The sequence below is a fragment of the Nicotiana sylvestris genome, chromosome 7 (genome assembly GCF_000393655.2).
Source record: "Nicotiana sylvestris chromosome 7, ASM39365v2, whole genome shotgun sequence".
Taxonomy (NCBI): domain Eukaryota; kingdom Viridiplantae; phylum Streptophyta; class Magnoliopsida; order Solanales; family Solanaceae; genus Nicotiana; species Nicotiana sylvestris.
The window spans coordinates 47,887,877-47,908,209 of NC_091063.1; the positions used below are offsets into that span (position 1 = coordinate 47,887,877).

Here is a 20,333-nt window from a genome sequence, read left to right on the forward strand (position 1 = left end):
GAATTACTTGCTATAATAATAGTTAGGTGACTTGATAGTAAAAAAAAATCTTAATAGTATATATATAACTTAAAACTCATCTTATTTTCACCACATTATAGCGACTTTCTGTTATTATATGATAATGAACAGAAATTTTAAAATATGGAACAAAAACTAAAATATCAAAAACAAGAAAAAGTAACGTGAAATTATAGATTGTCATCTGAAATAAATACTATCTACTATCTGACGTATTTCAAATTCTACATTGTAAACATCTTTCCTCATCTTGTCTTCCTAATACCCAGCAAAGGAGAAAGAGAAAGGCATTAGAGGGGAAGGGTTTAATATATTTGTTAGCTCTAGTTCTTTTTTGTTTTTTGCTGTATAAAATTTATAAGTCGGTCCTTTTATCATCAATAAGCCTAACCAAAAATCTATATTTTTATGAAAACAGAAACTAAGCCCCGTTTGGCCATAGATTTTGCCAAGTTTTTTTCAAAAAAAATTTGGCAAAACATGTTTGTTTATAAATTTTATCCATGTTCTCGCAAATTTTGAAAACGAAATTTCCAAATCCAAAAACTAGCTCTAGACATGTTTTTGGCCCAAAATATTACTGTTTGATCTTTTAACAATTTTAAAATTACCCCAAACTTTTGTATTTAAGAAAAAACTCACCACCTACTATGACCCAACTAATTTACCAGCTAATTAATGGCATTTTTTTTGGACAGATGTAACTTGTAATATTATTGCAGTTTGACGAATTATTGTGGCTAGTAATTGTGTTATTAGCTATTTTTATTAAAATATCAGGTTATGATTTTAGGATAGTGTATTATGTAATTCATTATAAAAATAACAATTTTGTGCCAAACTTATCTATGTTGAGGACTATGGTTTGTAATGATAATGAATGGCATCGATGAAGGTTCTGCATATAGAGGATTAGCAAGTTTGTTTGTTTGGTATTGTTGGGGTATTTTTTAATAATTTTTAGATCTTATCGGTAAGTCACCTTTCATTTTTTTTTTAAAAAAAAAAAAGTGAAATATGTTTTGAAAAATTATGTCCAAACAGATTTTTATCTTCAAACCTAACTTCCCCAAATCAAGTCTTTTAAAACAAATTTGAAAATCTATGGCCGAACGCTAGCTAAAAATCAGTTCGCTAGTTCAATTCAATATGTTCTGCCAGTTTTAGGAGTTCTTTTGACACCCCTAGAGAAGAGTATTGAAGTATATAAGGACGATAAATACTTATTCGGACCGAATGTTTATACTAAGTCAATGAGTGTAACATATGTTTTGCATAAAAACTTTCAAATACTTAACCATGATTCTTAAGGTTAATTTAGTTAGGTGCAAATATCTTTGGATTAGCTTTTGAATTTTGGGTTGTCTTATCTATTTCAAACAATAAACTCTTCAACCATTCTTGCTCGTGCTAGCCCCTAGAAATTTTTGGATTTCTTGAAATATGAGATTAAATGCCAAACTTTTATTTGTATTTTATTTTATATTGGTGTTGTTAGGAAATCTGCACCGCTGATGCTATGGAGGCCTTACTTCTAGTATGAGCTTTAATTCATATAGCTACTATGATAACAATTGGCTTCTCATGATAGCAAGGTCCTCGCCTTTATTATGAATATCCACATATGGTTTTGATTGCTATGATATTATTCTTTCAGGCAACCACCAGAATATTACATAATGATTTAAGGAGGGTCATAGATTATTCGACTTGTAGTCATCAATTAGGCTATATGATCTCTACTTGCGACATCTCTAACGGTTCAGTGGGGATAAGTATTTACTAATGCAGAGCGGTGTTTGCAACTACGCCATACAATATAATCTAACTGAAGGAGTGAAGAAAGTACTCATGAATATTGAGATTAGGGGTGTACAAAGGAAACCGACAAACCACACCAACCCGATAATCCGAGTTAAACCGGAAAAAAAAACCCGACTATGTTTTGGTTTGATTTGGTTTGGTGTTGGAAAAAAAACCGACCTTAATTGGTTTGGTTTGGTTTTAACTAAAGAAAGTCAAACCGAAACCAAACCAACCCGACATTACATATATGGAAATTTAAGATATATTTAACATATATAAATATACTTATTGTGATGTAATTTATAAATGTTTCTTAAAAAATTTCATAACTTTATCTTTTAAGGTATTATTTCAAGGTTGGACTTACAACTTTTGTATGCTCCAATAAGTTTTATAGCCATTAATATTAGTAAATTAAATAACGCCTAACAAAAATCCAAAACAAAACCAAATCAATACTAATGCTAACAAAAGACATTCAATTCAACATTACGAACGGGAATGTATTGAATATCTATTTTTTGTTTTGCAATAATTTAGATAAAAATGCATAACCTATTTTTATTTTTCTTTAGCATTTAGTCATGTAATTAATACTCCCTTATTAGTCTATTTAATTTATTTTAGCATGATTTAGTACTTTTAGATTATATTTAATTTTATTATGGCTTTTTAATTAGCAATATTTATATTATATAATTTTATTGTCTTTATTGTTGAATATTTTAGGATAATGCCATGATACATCTCATATTTTGTATTATTTTATTGGAAAATACTTTATATAGCTGTATCTTACTAGGATTAAAGAAATATTTTGAGCATACATTATATGTTTTGTTATACGAAGATTTTATCGGAAAAAAAATTCGAAAAAATCCGAATAACACGAAAGCCCGAGATTGAAAAACCCGAATTTATTGGTTTGGTTTGGACTTTAGATTTAATAACCCGACATAATTGATTTGGTTTGGTAATTGTAAAATCCGAACCAACCCGACCTATGTACACCCCTAATTGAGACAATGAGATCCCATATGTTTGGCTTATGCTTAAGTAAATTTGGTATACTAGTCTTTGGGATTCAGAATCCTCCGTTAATTATCCAAAGATGTACACAGTAAGATATTACTACTAGTTAAGCAAAAACAATTACTGCTAAAAGAAAGCACAGATTGCTGGAGTTAGCAGTGCAACAACAACAACCTAGTGAAATCCCACAAGTGAGGTCTGGAGAGGGTAGTGTATAAGCAGACCTTACTCCTACTCCGGAGGAGCAGAGAGGCTGTTTCCGAAGAGTTAAGCAATGCGAGGATGTTATATTTCGAGAACAGTAAGGCGCATAATAGTTGTCACCACATATGTCCTACTAAATTCTGCTCCCTTTGCAAATCACGAATTACGATCAGCATAATCCACAACAGTTCACAAACACTTTTCTAGCATAGTTTGGCTAAAGCTATCTTTCAAATTCAGGCAGTAAAACTAGCATGATGGCTATTCTGAAGCTGGATTTTAGACATCCACCCTAGAATGATAGTCTGTATACTACAGAACCAGATACCATTCCAATAACATATTACATTTCTCTGATGACTCAATGAAATTTTTGAAAAAATATGGCCAACTTATTTATGAGCTATCACACACCACAAAAGATCGAGTATCCAACGTGTAGTTGATGATCACATTTTCAACTCTTGAGTTGAATCTGAGACTTCCCAAAAATGCAGAGAAAAGGTTCCCTCTAAGAGAAGCTTATTTTTTTTCTTTGCATGCCTTTGACAGAAAGCAGTTAGTCTCTTGAGGCCATCTTCTAGAGTTGATAGTTCGCATGCAAAAGTTATCCTGAGCCAATTCTTGAGTCCTACAGTAACACCTGCGCCAAGCCTTATTGTCATATATCTATACAACAAAGAACAAAGAATCGAGTACATGCAGTAAATTCATAGCGCAAAAATTTGACATTCATATAACACGGTTACATTTATGGAGTCTAAATCAAATTTGACAAATGCCTGCCATTAATACGATTATACGAAATCTTTGATAGAGTTTGATGCTTTATAAGAGAGTTACTTGTTCATTTACCTGGTAAAATTATTAAAGACTCCTCCTTAGCAAGCTTGACACAGAAGTCCAGGTCATCTTCAATGTCTTCTAGAAGGTTCAAATGAAGTTTGACCTGCAAAGGGAAAGACCTTCATTAGATATTTCATTATTCCTTCTAATCCTAAGCTAACAGCTAATTAAGCTTCCATTTTTCTCTTACCATCACAGACATAGATCCTTCAGGTTTACTTGGGCAAGTGATGCAAGGTATATCCTTGATTTTGTCATAACAAATGTCTGCAGCTTGTCTTAGTATATTTACTATTTTAGAGAAGAAATCATCTTTTGTTTTCTGAAGGATCATAGGTATTGCTCCCTGTCAAAAAGAAACCAGATACCTCAGTAAAAGATATCGAAAATACATCTAAACTAATTAGTTCTTAAACAACTACGCCATTAGACCAAATGTGTGGCTAGAAGCAGAGGCGGAACCAGGATTTAAAGCTTATAGGTTCGGTTCTAAACTAACAACTGTTACATATTCAATGATTTTTTTGAAATAAATATAGGGTTTGAACCAAAACTATTGGGTTCGACTGAACCCATATGCAACATGTTGGCTCCGCCCATGGCTAGAAGGAATAACATGCATTAGATTTTTAAATGAAGGCAAGCAGAACAGAGTATTATAAACCTGAATAAGGGTTGCGGGGTCAGAAATTAGATTGAGATACCCCATAATAGAATCTATGACCTGCAAATAAGAAAACACTAAGTGAGAATATGCAGACATATGTGAAAATAGTACAGAATGACCATCTTTCAAAGAAGAGTAAGTACCCCATATTCTTTTAGTATGCCATTTGGATCATTTGTAACAAGCCAACCAAGTCGCCAACCAGGGACAATCCACCTCTTTGATATGGATCCAAGTGTAATAACAGGCGCAATCGATCCAAAGATTCCCATAGGTACAAATGGTTTACTTCCAAAAGTAAGATGATCATAAACTTCATCAGCAATAACTAAAATTCCAAGCTTCCTTGCCATCTCCGCCACCTGATAGAAATTAAACCACTTTGTTACATTCACAATGCTCAGAGTATCAATATATTACCAAATAAAAGTGATATGCATATATATACCTCCTTCAAGTGTTGGTATGTGTAGACATTGCCACAAGGATTTCCAGGATTAATAATGACCATAGCAACAGTATTTTCATCTGCCAAAGACTCAACTGCATTAAGGTCCACCTCCCACTTCTTTTCGGGGAGAAGATTAAAGTGACGCATTTCAAGATGATTATATGCAGCTCGCGCTTCATAATAAGGAAATCCAGGCCTTGGAAGTAGAATATTTGCATTCGGGCGAGCAAGAACATTCAAAATTATCTCAATTGCTTGAGTACATCCAATTGTCAGGTAAACATCATCAGGGGACAGCTTGTATGGAAGATCTTGAGATAAGTGTTCTGCTACAGCCCTTTTCAGAGAAAAAAGATTGATGAATAATTCTGAATTTGAAGAAAATTAATGATGTTTACAAGAATCTGTTAGTTATGTTCCTTTAGTTTGTTCACACAATGCTGATAGTTTTCTTGCCTAGGGGGGAGTTCTTAAGTGGACTAGCTCCATACTTGCCTCATAGCTTTGTGTGCCCAACAATGATAGAACATCCAATATGTTTCGCAAAACTTTTAAAATCAGCTTATTTTGAAAAATGTTTTTCTCAAATTTGTTTTTCAAAAAACCCCTTTTAGTAAAAAGCAGTTTGTGTCTGGTTAATCAATTCGAAAAATATTTTTGAGCAACAATTAGTATTTGGGCAATCTTTTAAAACATCTTTCTAAGTGTATTTTCTCAAAATTGCTTTTAAATAGATAATTTTTGGGGGGAAAACTACTTATTTCAACTTCTCAAAAACAGCTTTTGCTTCTAGTTAAAAGCACTTTTTTTCCTTCTAAATATTTGCCCAAACATATTAACTTTGAAAACAGTACTTTTAGCCGAAAAACAAAGCTTGGTCAAACAAGCTATTAGTAAGATGAATGGCTACAATCAATACATAGGGACTAGGGTGCTACAAAAGTCGATGACTCTCTCTCAAAAAGGAAGAAATTTAAAAATAGTCAGATTTACAAGTGGTCATTCAAAAATAGCAACACTTTCAAAAATAATTGAAATTTAGCCATTTTTCACGTAAAGACAAATCTGAACGAAAATACTGTTCAAAATCCGGAAAATACTCCAACATAATATATTGGAATTTCAGTATAATATACTGAAACTCCAATATAATATACTGGAGTTCCAGTATATTTATGCTAGAACTCCAGTATAATATACCGGTCCAACACAATATGCTGGAATTTCATACACAGTTGCTCCAATCTCCAGTATATTATGCTGGAACTTTCCGAATTTGGCTCCACAGGGACCAGCAGAATATAATGGACCACTGTATTCAGTGAAGGAATTAAAAGTATGTATAAACCGTAAGTAGTGTAACAATTAAAGCACAACTTTTTACTTAGAATGATTGTTTTTTTCTTTTTCTCATATACTTCGAACAGTGGCGAAGCCAGGAAATTCAATAAGAATGTTTAAATTTTAAACACCGTAGCTATGCAAGGGTGTTCAAAATCTGTTTCGAATGATTGCGTCAATGAGGAAAATGACAGTGTTGATGGATCAACTTCTTCGACACTCGCACGTGAACTAAAGCCTTCCGATAGTTTCTTAACCTTCAGTAACTATACGACGTCTTTTGCCCATTTTGCCAAACTTTAAGGAAGTTTTTTTGTTTACATAGATACTTAAAAGATTAAAATTAAGTTTGAATATAGTTAAGGGATTTTTTTGGGCCAAAATCTCATTAAAACGACTAGCACTACTAAAATAAGACATATACTCCCTTTGTTTCAATTTATATGAACTTATTTGATTGTTCGAAAAATTTAAGAAGGAAATGAATATTTTTAAAACTTACGGTCTTAATTATAATATTTTATGTGACTATATTGTTTTAAAATTTGTGGTCTTAAAATATCATAATATTTGTGTGCCTATAAAAAATTATCAATAAAAAATAAATAAAATTAATTAAACTATACTCCCTCCGGTTCAAAATAAGTGATTTTTTGGCTGTTTTCACACAGATTAAGAAATTCACCTTATAACATTAATTAGCAATGAAATTGACCATATTAACCTTTACTATCTTTTCACATAAAGACTCCTAACACATACTCTAACACTATTTACTCCAAGGATAATGTAGGAAAAAATAATTAATTCATTCTTAAAATTTGAGAAAAAATTACTTATTTTGGACCACAAAAAAAAAATAGATCACTTATTTTGGACCGGAGAAAGTATTGAAATAGAGAGTCATTATCTTATTGAACTAAAATAGATTCACATAAACAAAACTATAAGGTAATAAAAGTTACACTCAGTTATTGTGAATTTGTGACCATTAGCTAAAATAAGTAGTACTACAACCAGCTAGCGCCTGCATGGTGCAATGCCAAAAATACAAAAGTCTAACATGTAAAAGCAAACATGTAATTCAAGAAAAGTAAAAAACACCCCTACCTCTCTATAATAACAGTCTTTATCATTTATTATAAAAGTCAAATTTTCTCAAAATCGATATTTTATATTATATTATAATATATATCCTCTATAACAACACTTCACGGTAGTATCCAAAAAATATCGAAACAAATACAGTTATTATAGAAGGTTTTGACCGTACTCCGAAATGAGAAGTAGAATGTAGAAGGTACGTACCTTCTAGCAGAAAGGATGCCGACGGAGGACGAATAACCGTTGAACTTAGCAGAGCGAACGGAATCAAAAATAGCATCTTCAGCGACGGGAGTTGTTCGAAAGCAGGAGAAGGAAGAAGGGTCGCCGTGGGAGAGAGGGATAACGGGTCGGGTATCTGACGGGTCGACGCTCTGCATCAATGTATTACGAACCACTCTTATGGAGACACCCGACCCAGCCAACAACTTGTCGTTCTCTTTAAAATTCCATCTTGTTTTTGCACCGTTCTCCTTCATGTTTGCTCTCCTTCTCTACCTTCTTTCCCTCTCAATAAATATTTTAGAAGCAGATATATGGTCTGGAAGGAGGAAAAAAGTAGAGAATATATAATGCAAATGGATTCTATATATGTACTGCAAGCTAAGATATAGTACTTGTTACAGAAATATATATAAAGGCAGATTATAGAAAAGAGGTCGTTGGAGAAAAGAGCGCGTTCAAGCTGTGTGAATAGTTATTAATATATGCATTATGTAAATTATTTATATCACAACTTTTATGCTATAGTCCTCTTCAACATGCATGAATAGAAATGCTTTATGTTTATGCGTGAGGCTGCCTTTTTAGGCCCTTGGAAAAAGAGATGGATCATGCCTGATGCTCTCCTCCTCTGATCCTCCTCGACATTTTTGTCATTTTCCCGAGGTAGTTGTGGTGGGAGCATCAAATTGCTGTCTTGTTCAGTGGTATTAATCTTTTATTTTTGGTAAAGATGGGGTGCTTACATTACCTAAACAAAATTAGTATAAGGAGCATCAGTTGTTAATCACAGCTACTGATGTGGAAGCTGGTGGATTAGGAGCAAAAAAGGCGTGTATCATCAGGAGTAGGGTGGCAAAACTATCCGTTTCCATTTATTATATTTCTCTTATTAGTTCGTTCCCCAAAAAATAATACTCCACTAACTACAGCCTCCATTCACTTTTGGCAAGTTTTGATTTTTCACGCTCCTTAAAAAATAATAAATGAAGTGTATAATTTACTATGATACTCATCGAGGGTGTTCATAAAAACCCAAAAAACCGAACCAAACCAAAAACCAAACTAACAGACCAGAAAAACCGATACATTTTGATTTGGTTTGGTTTTGATTTTGAATTTTAAAAACCGATCAAATTTGGTTTGGTTTTGGTTTTAATAAGAAAAAAATCGAACCAAACCGACTATAGGAGTAGCTATTTCAAATTTATTATTACACCTATATATATATATATAATATATATATATATTGTTATACAAAGTTTCAAAAAATTTATGGTAAATGTTAATAGTTTGCACTTTTAATATAGTTTTTTACCTTTATATTCTAGTTTGATTGGTAGTTTTCTTTTGTTTAGTGTAAAAATCCATTTCGTGTTAAAAATAACATATTTTTAATTGAGTCCTTAAATTATTCATCACTAGTTGATTCAATTATCATCAATATATTTTGGTAAATAATAGATTTCTTAAAGGGCAATTGATTTGATAGTGTTACATTGAAAATGTGGTCGCCGGAATATGTGTTTGGTAGTGTATGTCTTATATTTAAGAAAAAAACGACATAAATCGAATCGAGAAAAACCGACTTAATTAGTTTGGTTTGGTTCTAATATTTGAAAAACCGACTTACTTGGTTTGGTTTCTTTTTAGGGAAAAATCGATCCAAACCGAACCATGAACACCCATAATATTTATATTAATTGATGTATATTAGATTTGAGAAAATGATTTGAAATGAGTAATAAATTAGATTTGGTATCTTAATTAATATAGTCCAACAAACAGTGCTCCATTGAGTTATGGACCGTAACTAATTAAATTAACATTCACCCACCTCAAGATCCTCACAAATTTAATTAGGATTCATTGAAATCGAGGGCACCATGTAATAAGACATTTAGTAAAAATACCCGAGCACAGAAGACTAAGCTTAATATATCTTTATTCATCGGATGAAATTAAATATTTGAATTCATCAGTATTATTATTCTTTAATCTTGTAGGTTAAACTCAAATCATGTTTGATTTCACATTGATAGCACAACGAGTACTTAAAAGCCTTACATTCAACAATCTGCAAGTAAAAAATTTCATCAAGCTCAAAACAGGAAACTTAGTGCAATATAGCCAGCAAAACAATCAATCAAGAAAAACTATTTAATTATGTATTTCATGATCTTAAAAGATATTGACAAACGGAATAAAGAAAGCAAGAAAGAAAAAGCATGGAGAAAAGGACCGAATAGAAAAGATTAAACAAAGAAGTACCGAAGAAGCCGATAGACCCAAAACAAATCATTGGAAGTACATAATGATTTCAGTTTTGAAGTGTTATTATTCAAGTGAAGTTATTATTTTATAAAAATCCTAAATTATTAAAAATAAATTAATAGTAAGTAGTAATTTAGTTCGATGTGAAATCTATTTTTAAAATATAAAAAAGTTGATCAATACTTTGGGGTTAAGTGCACAAATAATCGATCTTTGGGCTATTGTTTGAGCCATGCCCAAATTGATAAAATTTTGCAAGTCTATCCCGAAACAACTTCATACATACAGATCTAGAGGGTTGCAAAAGTTCGTATCTGAAATTGGTAGGCTATATATATGACTGAACTTCAGCCACAATGTGGCTGAAATGGTTATAGTGCCTGAAGGTGTTGGTTTATGTTTAGTCAACAATGGCATGCCAATTGGAAGAGTTGGTGGAAAGAGTTGGTGTGGATGCTAGGAGGAAGCTTCTTCCTTTGATGTCACCCATGACATCAAGAGGAGGTAGTTTGATGTCACCAATGACATCAAGAGGAGGTCTTTACCTCTATAAATAGATGCACTCCTTCATTTGTAGAAACCATCCCAAAAATAATACAACACATTGTAGTGAGTAGAGAGTTAAGAGAGAAATTCTCTTAAGTGTAATTGGGAACTCTCCCCTTCCTTTGTTAATATTAAAAAGGCAACTGTTCTCTGGTGGACGTAGGATTATTTTGATCCGAACCACGTTAAATCTTGTGTTCTTTCTTTTACGTTTCCGCTAACAATTGGTATCAGAGCAACAGGATTCTTTAACGATCCAAGGAGGAAGAACAAGCAAAGATGAGTTCCATGAAGTTTGAAATTGATAGATTCAGTGGACGCAACAACTTCAATATCTGGAAGATCCAGATGATGGCGTTACTACGGAGGGAAGGTTCAATCCATGCTATTGACGGAAAGTATCCTAAAGATATATCAGCTCCCGACAAGGAGAAGATTGAAGGGGATACATTGAGTGCAATCCAACTATCCCTTGCACCTAACGTGCTTTGTGAAGTGAGTACGGGTACCGAAGAGACGGCCAAACAGTTATAGGAAAAGCTAGAAGGGCTATACCAAGACCGATCAGTGACAACAAGGATGTTGTTACAACGGCGTCTTCACACATTTAAGATGGGGTCAGGTACTTCGTTACAAGATCATTTAGATGCGTTCAATAAACTTGTCATGGACTTACAGATTGCAGGAATTAAAAAGGGAGGAGGAGACGCTTGCATGTGCTTTGCTATTTTCATTGACTTCAGGATATCGTGATATTGAGAATTCAATGATGTATAGCAAGGAGCCTATCAAGCTTGAGCAAGTGCGGCAGGCACTTAACTCTAGTGATGTGCGGAGGCACATTGAAGGAGATAGAGATGACCAGGCAAGTGGGCTCTTTGTGAGAGGCCGGACTAGCCAACAGGGAAAGAGCAAATCAAAGCACAGATCAAAGTCTCGTGTGAACAAGAAGAATACAGAGTGTTGGGGTTGTGGCAAGAAGGGGCACTTTGAACGAGACTGCCCAATGTCAAAGTCCAAGGAAAAGGCGAGTGCATCCACAGTTGAACAGGTACATGATTTTGATAATGATTATGTACTAACAACATCGTGTAATAATAATAGTAGTTATGGAAACAAATGGGTGTTAGACTCTGCTTGCACTCTGCATATGACGTTCCGAAAAGACTGGTTTAGCAGCTATGAGAAAAGTGGAGGAACCGTAGTAATGGGCAATAATGCAACTTGTGCAATAGTTGGCATTGGCTCAGTTCGGGTTCGCTGCCATGATGGAGTCGTGAGGACTATTACACAAGTCCGTCATGTTCCTGATCTGAAGAAGAATTTGATCTCCCTGAGTACTCTGGATGAACAAGGCTACAGGTACATGAGCGAAGTAGGAACTATAAAGGTGACTAAAGGTTCTTTAGTCATGTTGAAAGGCAAGTTGGAGAATGGCCTTTACACATTGGCCGGAAGCACCATTGTTGGCTCTGCAAATGCATCTACAGTGTAGTTATCTAATGATGACAAGGCAAGACTATGGCACATGAGACTGGGTCATATGAGCGCACGTGGACTGGAGATGTTGAGCAATCGTAACCTTTTGGAAGGTGAGAAGATCAACACGCTTGACTTCTGTGAGCACTGCGTTCTAGGGAAGCAGAAGAAGGTCAGCTTCAGCACTGGCAAACACAAGACAAGAGGAGTGCTAGACTACATCCATTCAGATTTATGGGGTCCTTCTAAACTTCCATCGAAGGGCGGAAAGAGGTATCTTCTCATTTTTATTGATGATTTCTCACGAAAGGTTTGGGTGTATTTTTTGAAGGCAAAAAGTGATGCTTTTGAAGCATTTAAAGAGTGGAAGATTTTGGTTGAAAATCAAATGGAGCGGAAAATCAAGTATCTTCGCACAGACAATGGCTTGGAGTTTTGCAATGAAGAGTTTAATGAATTCTGCAAGGTTCATGGGATCTCAAGACATAGGACTGTCAGGCATACCCCACAGCAGAATGGAGTTGCCGAGAGAATGAACAGAACTCTTCTTGAAAAGGCTCGTTGTATGCTCCTACAAGCCAAAATGTCCAAAGTATTTTGGGCTGAAGCAGTTCACACTGCTGCTCATATTGTCAATCGATCTCCAGCATCGGCAATTGACTTTAAGACTCCGAATGAGGTATGGTCAGGTGAACCCTCTAACTATTCATACTTACGAGTATTTGGGTGTCCAGCTTATTATCACGTTAATGAAGGAAAGCTTGAACCAAGGGCTAAGAAGGCCATATTCGTAGGGTATGTGGATGGAGTAAAAGGGTACAAACTTTGGTGTTTGTCTTTACTCAAATTTATAGTTAGTAGAGATGTCACCTTTGATGAATCCTCTATACTTGATCCCCGTAAAGTTTCCGTGGAGTTTTCAGGAAACAAGAACGACGAGCAGGTGGAGCTTCCGGTGGAGCTTGCCAAGGAAAAGGATCAAGAGACTCAGGTTAAAGATGAGTCAGAAGATGTAGACCTTGAAGAACTTGCTGTCAATGAACCATACACAATTGCAAAGGGGAGGGAGAAGAGGCAAACACGAGAACCGGAACGCCTTATAGATCAAGCAAACTTGATTGCATATGCGTTCGTAGCTGCACAAGAAGAGATTAAGGATCTGGAGCCCTCCTCGTATATTGAAGCAACTTCTTGCAAGGATGTTGTACAATGGCGGTTAGCCATGACTGAAGAGATGGAGTCTCTTCACAAGAATCAGACATGGGTCTTAGTGAAAAGACAAAAGGGGAAGAGGACAGTTGGATGCAAGTGGGTCTACCGAAAGAAAGAGGGAATTCCTGAAGTGGAAGATGCTAGGTTCAAGGCGAGATTGGTTGCAAAAGGATTCAGTCAGAAGGAGGGAATTGACTACAATGAGATTTTCTCTCCAGTCGTGAAGCATAGCTCAATTCGCGTGCTACTAGCATTGGTTGCCCAATTTGACTTGGAGCTTCAACAGCTTGATGTCAAAACTGCTTTCTTACACGGTGATCTAGAAGAGACAATCTATATGGATCAGCCTGAAGGTTTCCTAGCTGAGGGAAAAGAAGATCACGTATGCCAACTAAAGAAGTCTTTGTATGGTTTGAAGCAATCCCCTAGACAGTGGTACAAGAGGTTTGATGCATTCATGACTACACATGAATTCTCAAGGAGTGCATTTGATAGTTGTGTGTATCACAAGAAGATGTCTGGTAACTCAATGATTTATTTACTGTTGTATGTTGATGATATGCTTATTGCTGCTAACAACATTACAGAGATAAATGCTTTGAAGAAACTGTTGAGTAAGGAATTTGACATGAAGGATTTAGGAGCTGCAAAGAAAATCCTTGGTATGGAGATTTCAAGAGAAGACGGTGTTGTACATCTTTCTCAGAAGAGGTATATTGAAAGGGTTCTCAAGAGATTCAATATGCATACGTGCAAGCCTGTAAGTACACCATTAGCTCCTCATTTTAAACTTTCAGAGTTACAAATGCCTCAGTCCGAGGATGAGGTGGAGCATATGTCAAAGATTCCTTATGCCAGTGCAGTTGGTAGCATTATGTATGCTATGGTATGCACACGTCCAGATATTGCTCAATCTGTAAGTGTGGTAAGTAGATACATGTCCAGCCCAGGAAAGAGGCATTGGGAAGCTGTCAAGTGGATATTGAGATATCTCAAAGGAGCTTCTGGTGTTGGTCTGACCTTTCGAAAAAGTGGTGGAGGTATTTCAATTCTCGGTTATGTAGATTCTGACTATGCAGGAGATCTTGACAGAAGAAGGTCCACAACTGGATACATCTTTACCCTCGTTGGCAGTGCCGTTAGTTGGAAGTCGACTCTGCAGTCGATTGCCGCTTTGTCTACGACAGAAGCAGAATACATGGCAGCAGCGGAGGCGGTGAAGGAAGCTATCTGGTTGAAAGGTTTAGTAGCGGAATTGAGTTTGGTTCAGCTGGAATCAACTCTTAGATGTGATAGTCAGAGTGCTATTCATCTAATGAAAAATCAGAGATTTCATGAGCGCACTAAACACATTGATGTCAGATTTCATTTTATTCGAGATGTTATTGATGAGGGAACTATCAAGGTCGTGAAGGTTATCACAGACGATAATGCTGCAGACATGTTGACCAAGATAGTCCCGCTCGCTAAGTTTGCACACTGCAAGGACTTGGCGGGGGTGTGCATCAACTGATGCAACTCCGAAGAGAACAGTTGCTAGGTGGAGGTGGTATGTTCAACAATGGTTTGATTCTTCTTGTTTCTTACAACGGGGTTGCCCAGTAAGCTTAGAAGTTTTGGCCAGAGTTGTTCACACGCTCGAAACGCAAACCAAGGTGGAGATTGAAAATGTTGGTTTATGTTTAGTCAACAATGGCATGCCAATTGGAAGAGTTGGTGGAAAGAGTTGGTGTGGATGCTAGGAGGAAGCTTCCTCCTTTGATGTCACCCATGACATCAAGAGGAGGTAGTTTGATGTCACCAATGACATCAAGAGGAGGTCTTTACCTCTATAAATAGATGCACTCCTTCACTTGTAGAAATCATCCCAAAATAATACAATACATTGTAGTGAGTAGAGAGTTAAGAGAGAAATTCTCTTAAGTGTAATTGGGAAATCTCCCCTTCCTTTGTTAATATTAAAAGGGCAATTGTTCTCTGGTGGACGTAGGATTATTTTGATCCGAACCACGTTAAATCTTGTGTTCTTTCTTTTACGTTTCCGCTAACAATTGGTATCAGAGCGACAGGATTCTTTAACGATCCAAGGAGAAAGAACAAGCAAATATGAGTTCCATGAAGTTTGAAATTGATAGATTCAATGGACGCAACAACTTCAATATCTGGAAGATCCAGATGATGGCGTTACTGCGGAGGGAAGGTTCAATCCATGCTATTGACGGAAAGTATCCTACGGATATATCAGCTCCCGACAAGGAGAAGATTGAAGGGGATGCATTGAGTGCAATCCAACTATCCCTTGCACCTAACGTGCTTTGTGAAGTGAGTACGGGTACCGAAGAGACGGCCAAACAGTTGTGGGAAAAGCTAGAAGGGCTATACCAAGACCGATCAGTGACAACAAGAATGTTGTTACAACGGCGTCTTCACACATTTAAGATGGGGCCAGGTACTTCGTTACAAGATCATTTAGATGCGTTTAATAAACTTGTCATGGACTTACAGATTGCAGGAATTAAAAGGGAGGAGGAGACGCTTGCATGTGCTTTGCTATTTTCATTGACTTCAGGATATCGTGATATTGAGAATTCAATGATGTATAGCAAGGAGCCTATCAAGCTTGAGCAAGTGCGGCAGGCACTTAACTCTAGTGATGTGCGGAGGCACATTGAAGGAGATAGAGATGACCAGGCAAGTGGCCTCTTTGTAAGAGGCCGGACTAGCCAACAGGGAAAGACCAAATCAAAGCACAGATCAAAGTCTCGTGTGAACACAGAGTGGATTGCCCGTAAGGCTTCAACTTAACATACACCCAATCTCCTACCTCAAAGGATGTGTTAGTGCATGATTTATCGGCTAAAGTTTTCATGCGATTTTGAGCTTTAAACAAATTATTCTTGAGTATTTGCAGCACTTCGTCTCGTTGCAGTAAGTAACTTTCCACCAATTCACTCGTAGTGCTACCCAAAATATATCGAGCAATGGTAGGTGGCTCACGACCATACAAAGCTTGAAAAGGGGTCATACCTGCAGAAGTCTGGTAGGAAGTGTTATACCAGAATTCAGCCCAAGGTAGCATAGTGACCCAGAGAGAAGGTACCTCGGCCACATAGCAACGTAAATATTGTTCCACACATTTGTTAAGAGCTTCCGACTGACCATCTGTTTGGGAATGATGGGCAGTGCTCATGACCAAAGTTGAACCTTGCAATCGATTTATCTCTAAAAAGAATGGAGGAACCTCGGATCCCGATCAGTCACAATGGTGCGAGGAGGTCCATAGAGCCTGATTATACCTACCACAAAAGCTTCAGCCACTGTATGAGACAAAAAAGTCGAAGGTAGGGGTATGAAGTGGTCGTACTTTGTAAGACAGGTGACCACAGTCATAATAGTTGTCTTCCCTTTGGAACTAGGCAAGAAAGTGATGAGGTCCATAGCAATATCTTCAACGACCTCATCCGAGATAGGCAGGGGTTGAATTAGACCTGCAGGGTGTAGATGTGAATCCTTCATCTGTTGGCATATGTGACAAGCAGCGACAAACGCCAAAAGAAATTAGAAGCCGGACGATGATAGGTGCGCGCGATCCCAGCATGACCACCAATAGATGTAGCATGGAACTCATAGATTGGTTTTTGGCGTAGAGCAGAATCTGAGGGAAGCACTAGTCGACCGTTGTAGAACAGTAGGCCTTCCTTGAAATGGTATCAGCATATGTCATATCTCCTTAATTGATTCACTACTTGTTGAACCACAATCAATTCGGTGTGGGTTTGATTTAAGTGCTTCAGATCTTGTTTAAGGTTAAAAGGTTGAACTGAAATAGCCGTTAAAGCAACCTCTAAATAGCGATACAAAGCATCAACTGCAGAGTTTTGTTTGCCAGGCATGTACAAAATAAAAAAGTCATAGCCGACCAGCTTAGTGAGCCACTTTAGTAGTTCAAGCAGGGGCGGATTTAGGGGGCGCAAGGGGGTTCACCCGAACCCCCTTCGCCGAAAAATTACACTGTATATATAAGGCAAAATCTGTTTTTTACCTCTATATATTAAGTTTTGAACCCCCTTAACACAATCCAAAAGTGTAGTTTAGTGGTCAAGGGGGTTCAAAATCTACATAAGGTCATGGGTTCAATTCCCTCTAGCTACAAAAAAAAAATTGAACCCCCTTCTTGGAGATTCTGCCTCCGCCACTGAGTTCAAGTGTTTGGATTGTTTGAGTGGTCAGGTTCCTTAAAAATTGCTGATCAGTATGGATGGTAAATTGGCTTCCCAGAAGATATTGTCTCCATTTACTCACTACTTGAGTAATAGCAAACATTTCCCGATGGTAAGTTGAAGCCGTCTGTACTTGGGGGCTTAGTTTTTTATTGAAGTACACAATGGGATGACCCCGTTGGGAAAGAATAGCACTAATTCCTTGCCCCGACGAATCAGTTTCGACTTGGAACTCTTGGCTAAAATCTGGTAATGTTAGAACAGGTGTAGATCCCTACTTGTCCTTAAGAGTATCAAAGGCTTGTTGTTTTTTCTCTCCCCATCGGAAAGAATCCTTGCGCAACAAATATGATAAGGGTCCACCTAATGTAGCATAATGATGAATGAAATGTCTGTAGTAGTCAGCTAGCCCCAAAAAGCTACAAATTCCTTGATTGAACGAGGTGGAGGCCATTATTAAAAAGCATTAATCTTCGATCATTGGGCTGAGATAATGTGCCCCAAATAATCAACAGAAGTTTGCCCAAACAAGCACTTAGAGCGCTGGGCTACTATATGGTGCTGACACAATAGATTCAATACTACAACTAAATGTTCCAAGTGAGCAGCCCAGGAAGGACTATAAACTAGGATGTCGTCGAAGTAAACCATCATAAAACGGCGCAAGAGGGGTCTAAATACCTCATTCATAGTGGCTTGGAACGTTAAGGGAGCATTAGTTAGCCCAAACGGCATTACCAGAAAATCATAATGTCCATCATGGGTCTGAAAAGCTATCTTAGCCATATCCTCGGGCCTGACTTTGATTTGATGGTATCCGGATAATAAATCCAGCTTAGAGAAATAATGAGCGCCATGTAGTTCGTCAAATAATTTGTCAATGGTTGGAATTGGGAAGCGATCACGGACTATAAGGGCATTCAAGGCCCGATAATCTACACAAAACCTCCATGTCCCATCCTTCTTTCGTACCAGTAGTACTAGAGAAGAGAAATGGCTCGTGTTAGGTCGTATCACTTCTTCTTGAAGCATATCCACAACAAGTTTCTCCATTACCTACTTCTGAAAATAGGGATTTACATTCAAAGGTTGAGCCCCGAGTGCCAGATGGATTTGATGATCCTGGTCACGCGAGGGATGAAGGACTGTGGGCCTCTGGAATATATATTCAAACTAACTCAAGAGAGCAATCAATTCTACAGCTGCTTCCCTTGTATCAATCACCTCCTCTATAACCATCTCTAGCCTAAAGAATGAATACTTGGCATAAGTGGCGGCCATTCTTCGTCGGCTATGCAACTGAATTGCTTGGGTATCCGTTGGACAATCTCCCTACCAAGTTGTTCGTGATCCATTCAATGTAAACCTAAAATCCCTGGGTGCATAATTTGTAAGTACCAGCCCCAAGATGGCCAACCATGCCACTCCCAGCACTATGTTGAATCCATGGAATGGCAAGATATATAAATCTTCCACTAGTGCACGCCCTTGGATCACCAGATTGGTTTGCCTCACCACTGCATTACTTGGAAGGGGCTGTCCACTACCCACCATGACCGAAAAAATAGGAACCGACTCAATATGAAGCTGGGGGTGCTTAGCGTCTCAAGGCTGGATAAACTTATATGTGCTTCCTCCGTCTACCAAGACCTGAACCGGAGTACCATTGACTTGGCGTGTAAATCTCAGAGTCGATGGCGAAATACCTCTAGTTAAGGCATGATAAGAAATTGATGAATGTTCTTGTAGTTCCAAACATTGCAGCTCCTCCACAATGAAATCATCAGAGGCAAAAGGTTCCGACAATTTAGGGTCAATATCAGGTTCATCAATGAGCAAGAGAAGCTGGGATGCAGTCTTACACTTATGTGTTGGTACAAATTTTTCCTCACAATAGAAACACAACCCACGCTCACGATGGCTACATCTGCATGAGATAGCCACTTAATAGGAGGACGATTTAATGTTTGGGAGGCAGTAGCATTAGTGGTGAGGGGGTGGAGGGATTTATATTGAGGAGAACTAAGTTAGGGGTTAGTAATAAGGGGGTTGTTCGAGCAAATATGGGTTGGCAGGTCCCTTTTTAGCTTGGATTCTACGCTCATGGATATGGGCCAAATCAAGGGTCTCTTCGTAAGTTTTGGGCCTACGAACTAACACAGAATTCTTAATATCCTCACGAAGCCCAAAAATAAAAATACGTACCATAAGAGCATCAATCATGTCGTCTTTATCATTTGGAAGGGTCTCAAACCGCTTCTGGAACTCAGATACAGTGGTGGTTTGGCGTAGCTTCACCAGCCGTCCCTTTGCCGATTCCAATCCTTTTTGTCGAACACAAATTTGGACCTTCGCTGCAAAGTGGTCCCAATCCACCATTTGTCTATTCTGAAAGATCCACCGATACCATTCAAGCGCCTCTCCATCGAGGTAAAAGGATGCAATGGTTATCTGCTCCGATTCTGATGTTTTGTAAAATTTAAAGTAGAGCTCCACCTAAAAAATCCATGCCTATGGATTCTTACAGCAAAACCGACCTATCTCTGGCCTGTGGCGATGAACCATCGCCGGAGTGACCTCCATAGTTGGATCTGGGTTTTTAAAGGCGGTCGTAGCAGTTCTCCCCATAACCTCCATCAACATCAAACGTATATCAGTAATGTCATTAGCGAACGAATTCGATGATTCCTAAACGGATTCTTCAATGAGAGACTTGAGTTTGTGGTCATCCATGGAAGACCTCTGGATGAAAGTACCAATAGAACAAATTCAGTAATGAAATAGTAACCAACACTCCCAAACTATATTAATAGGAACTTAGCTCAAACTTACAATTGTTGATAACCGAATTACTACTCAAAAGTATTAAATTACAATAAGAATTACTGGAAGTAGATAACTAGAGACA

The 20,333-nt window shown here is 37.3% G+C and overlaps 1 protein-coding gene across 1 annotated transcript; it reads right to left on the minus strand.

The window, feature by feature from the left end:
• Positions 1-3,191: 3,191 nt before the first annotated feature.
• On the minus strand, positions 3,192-8,151 carry LOC104241947 (probable aminotransferase TAT2). Its single transcript, XM_009796918.2, has 7 exons — positions 7,677-8,151; positions 5,025-5,364; positions 4,720-4,938; positions 4,574-4,633; positions 4,100-4,255; positions 3,919-4,012; positions 3,192-3,706 (listed from the first exon to the last, which is right to left on the minus strand). Exons 1-7 carry the CDS (start codon positions 7,949-7,951, stop codon positions 3,513-3,515), a joined length of 1,338 nt encoding a protein of 445 aa, XP_009795220.1. The 5' UTR covers positions 7,952-8,151; the 3' UTR covers positions 3,192-3,512.
• Positions 8,152-20,333: the final 12,182 nt, after the last annotated feature.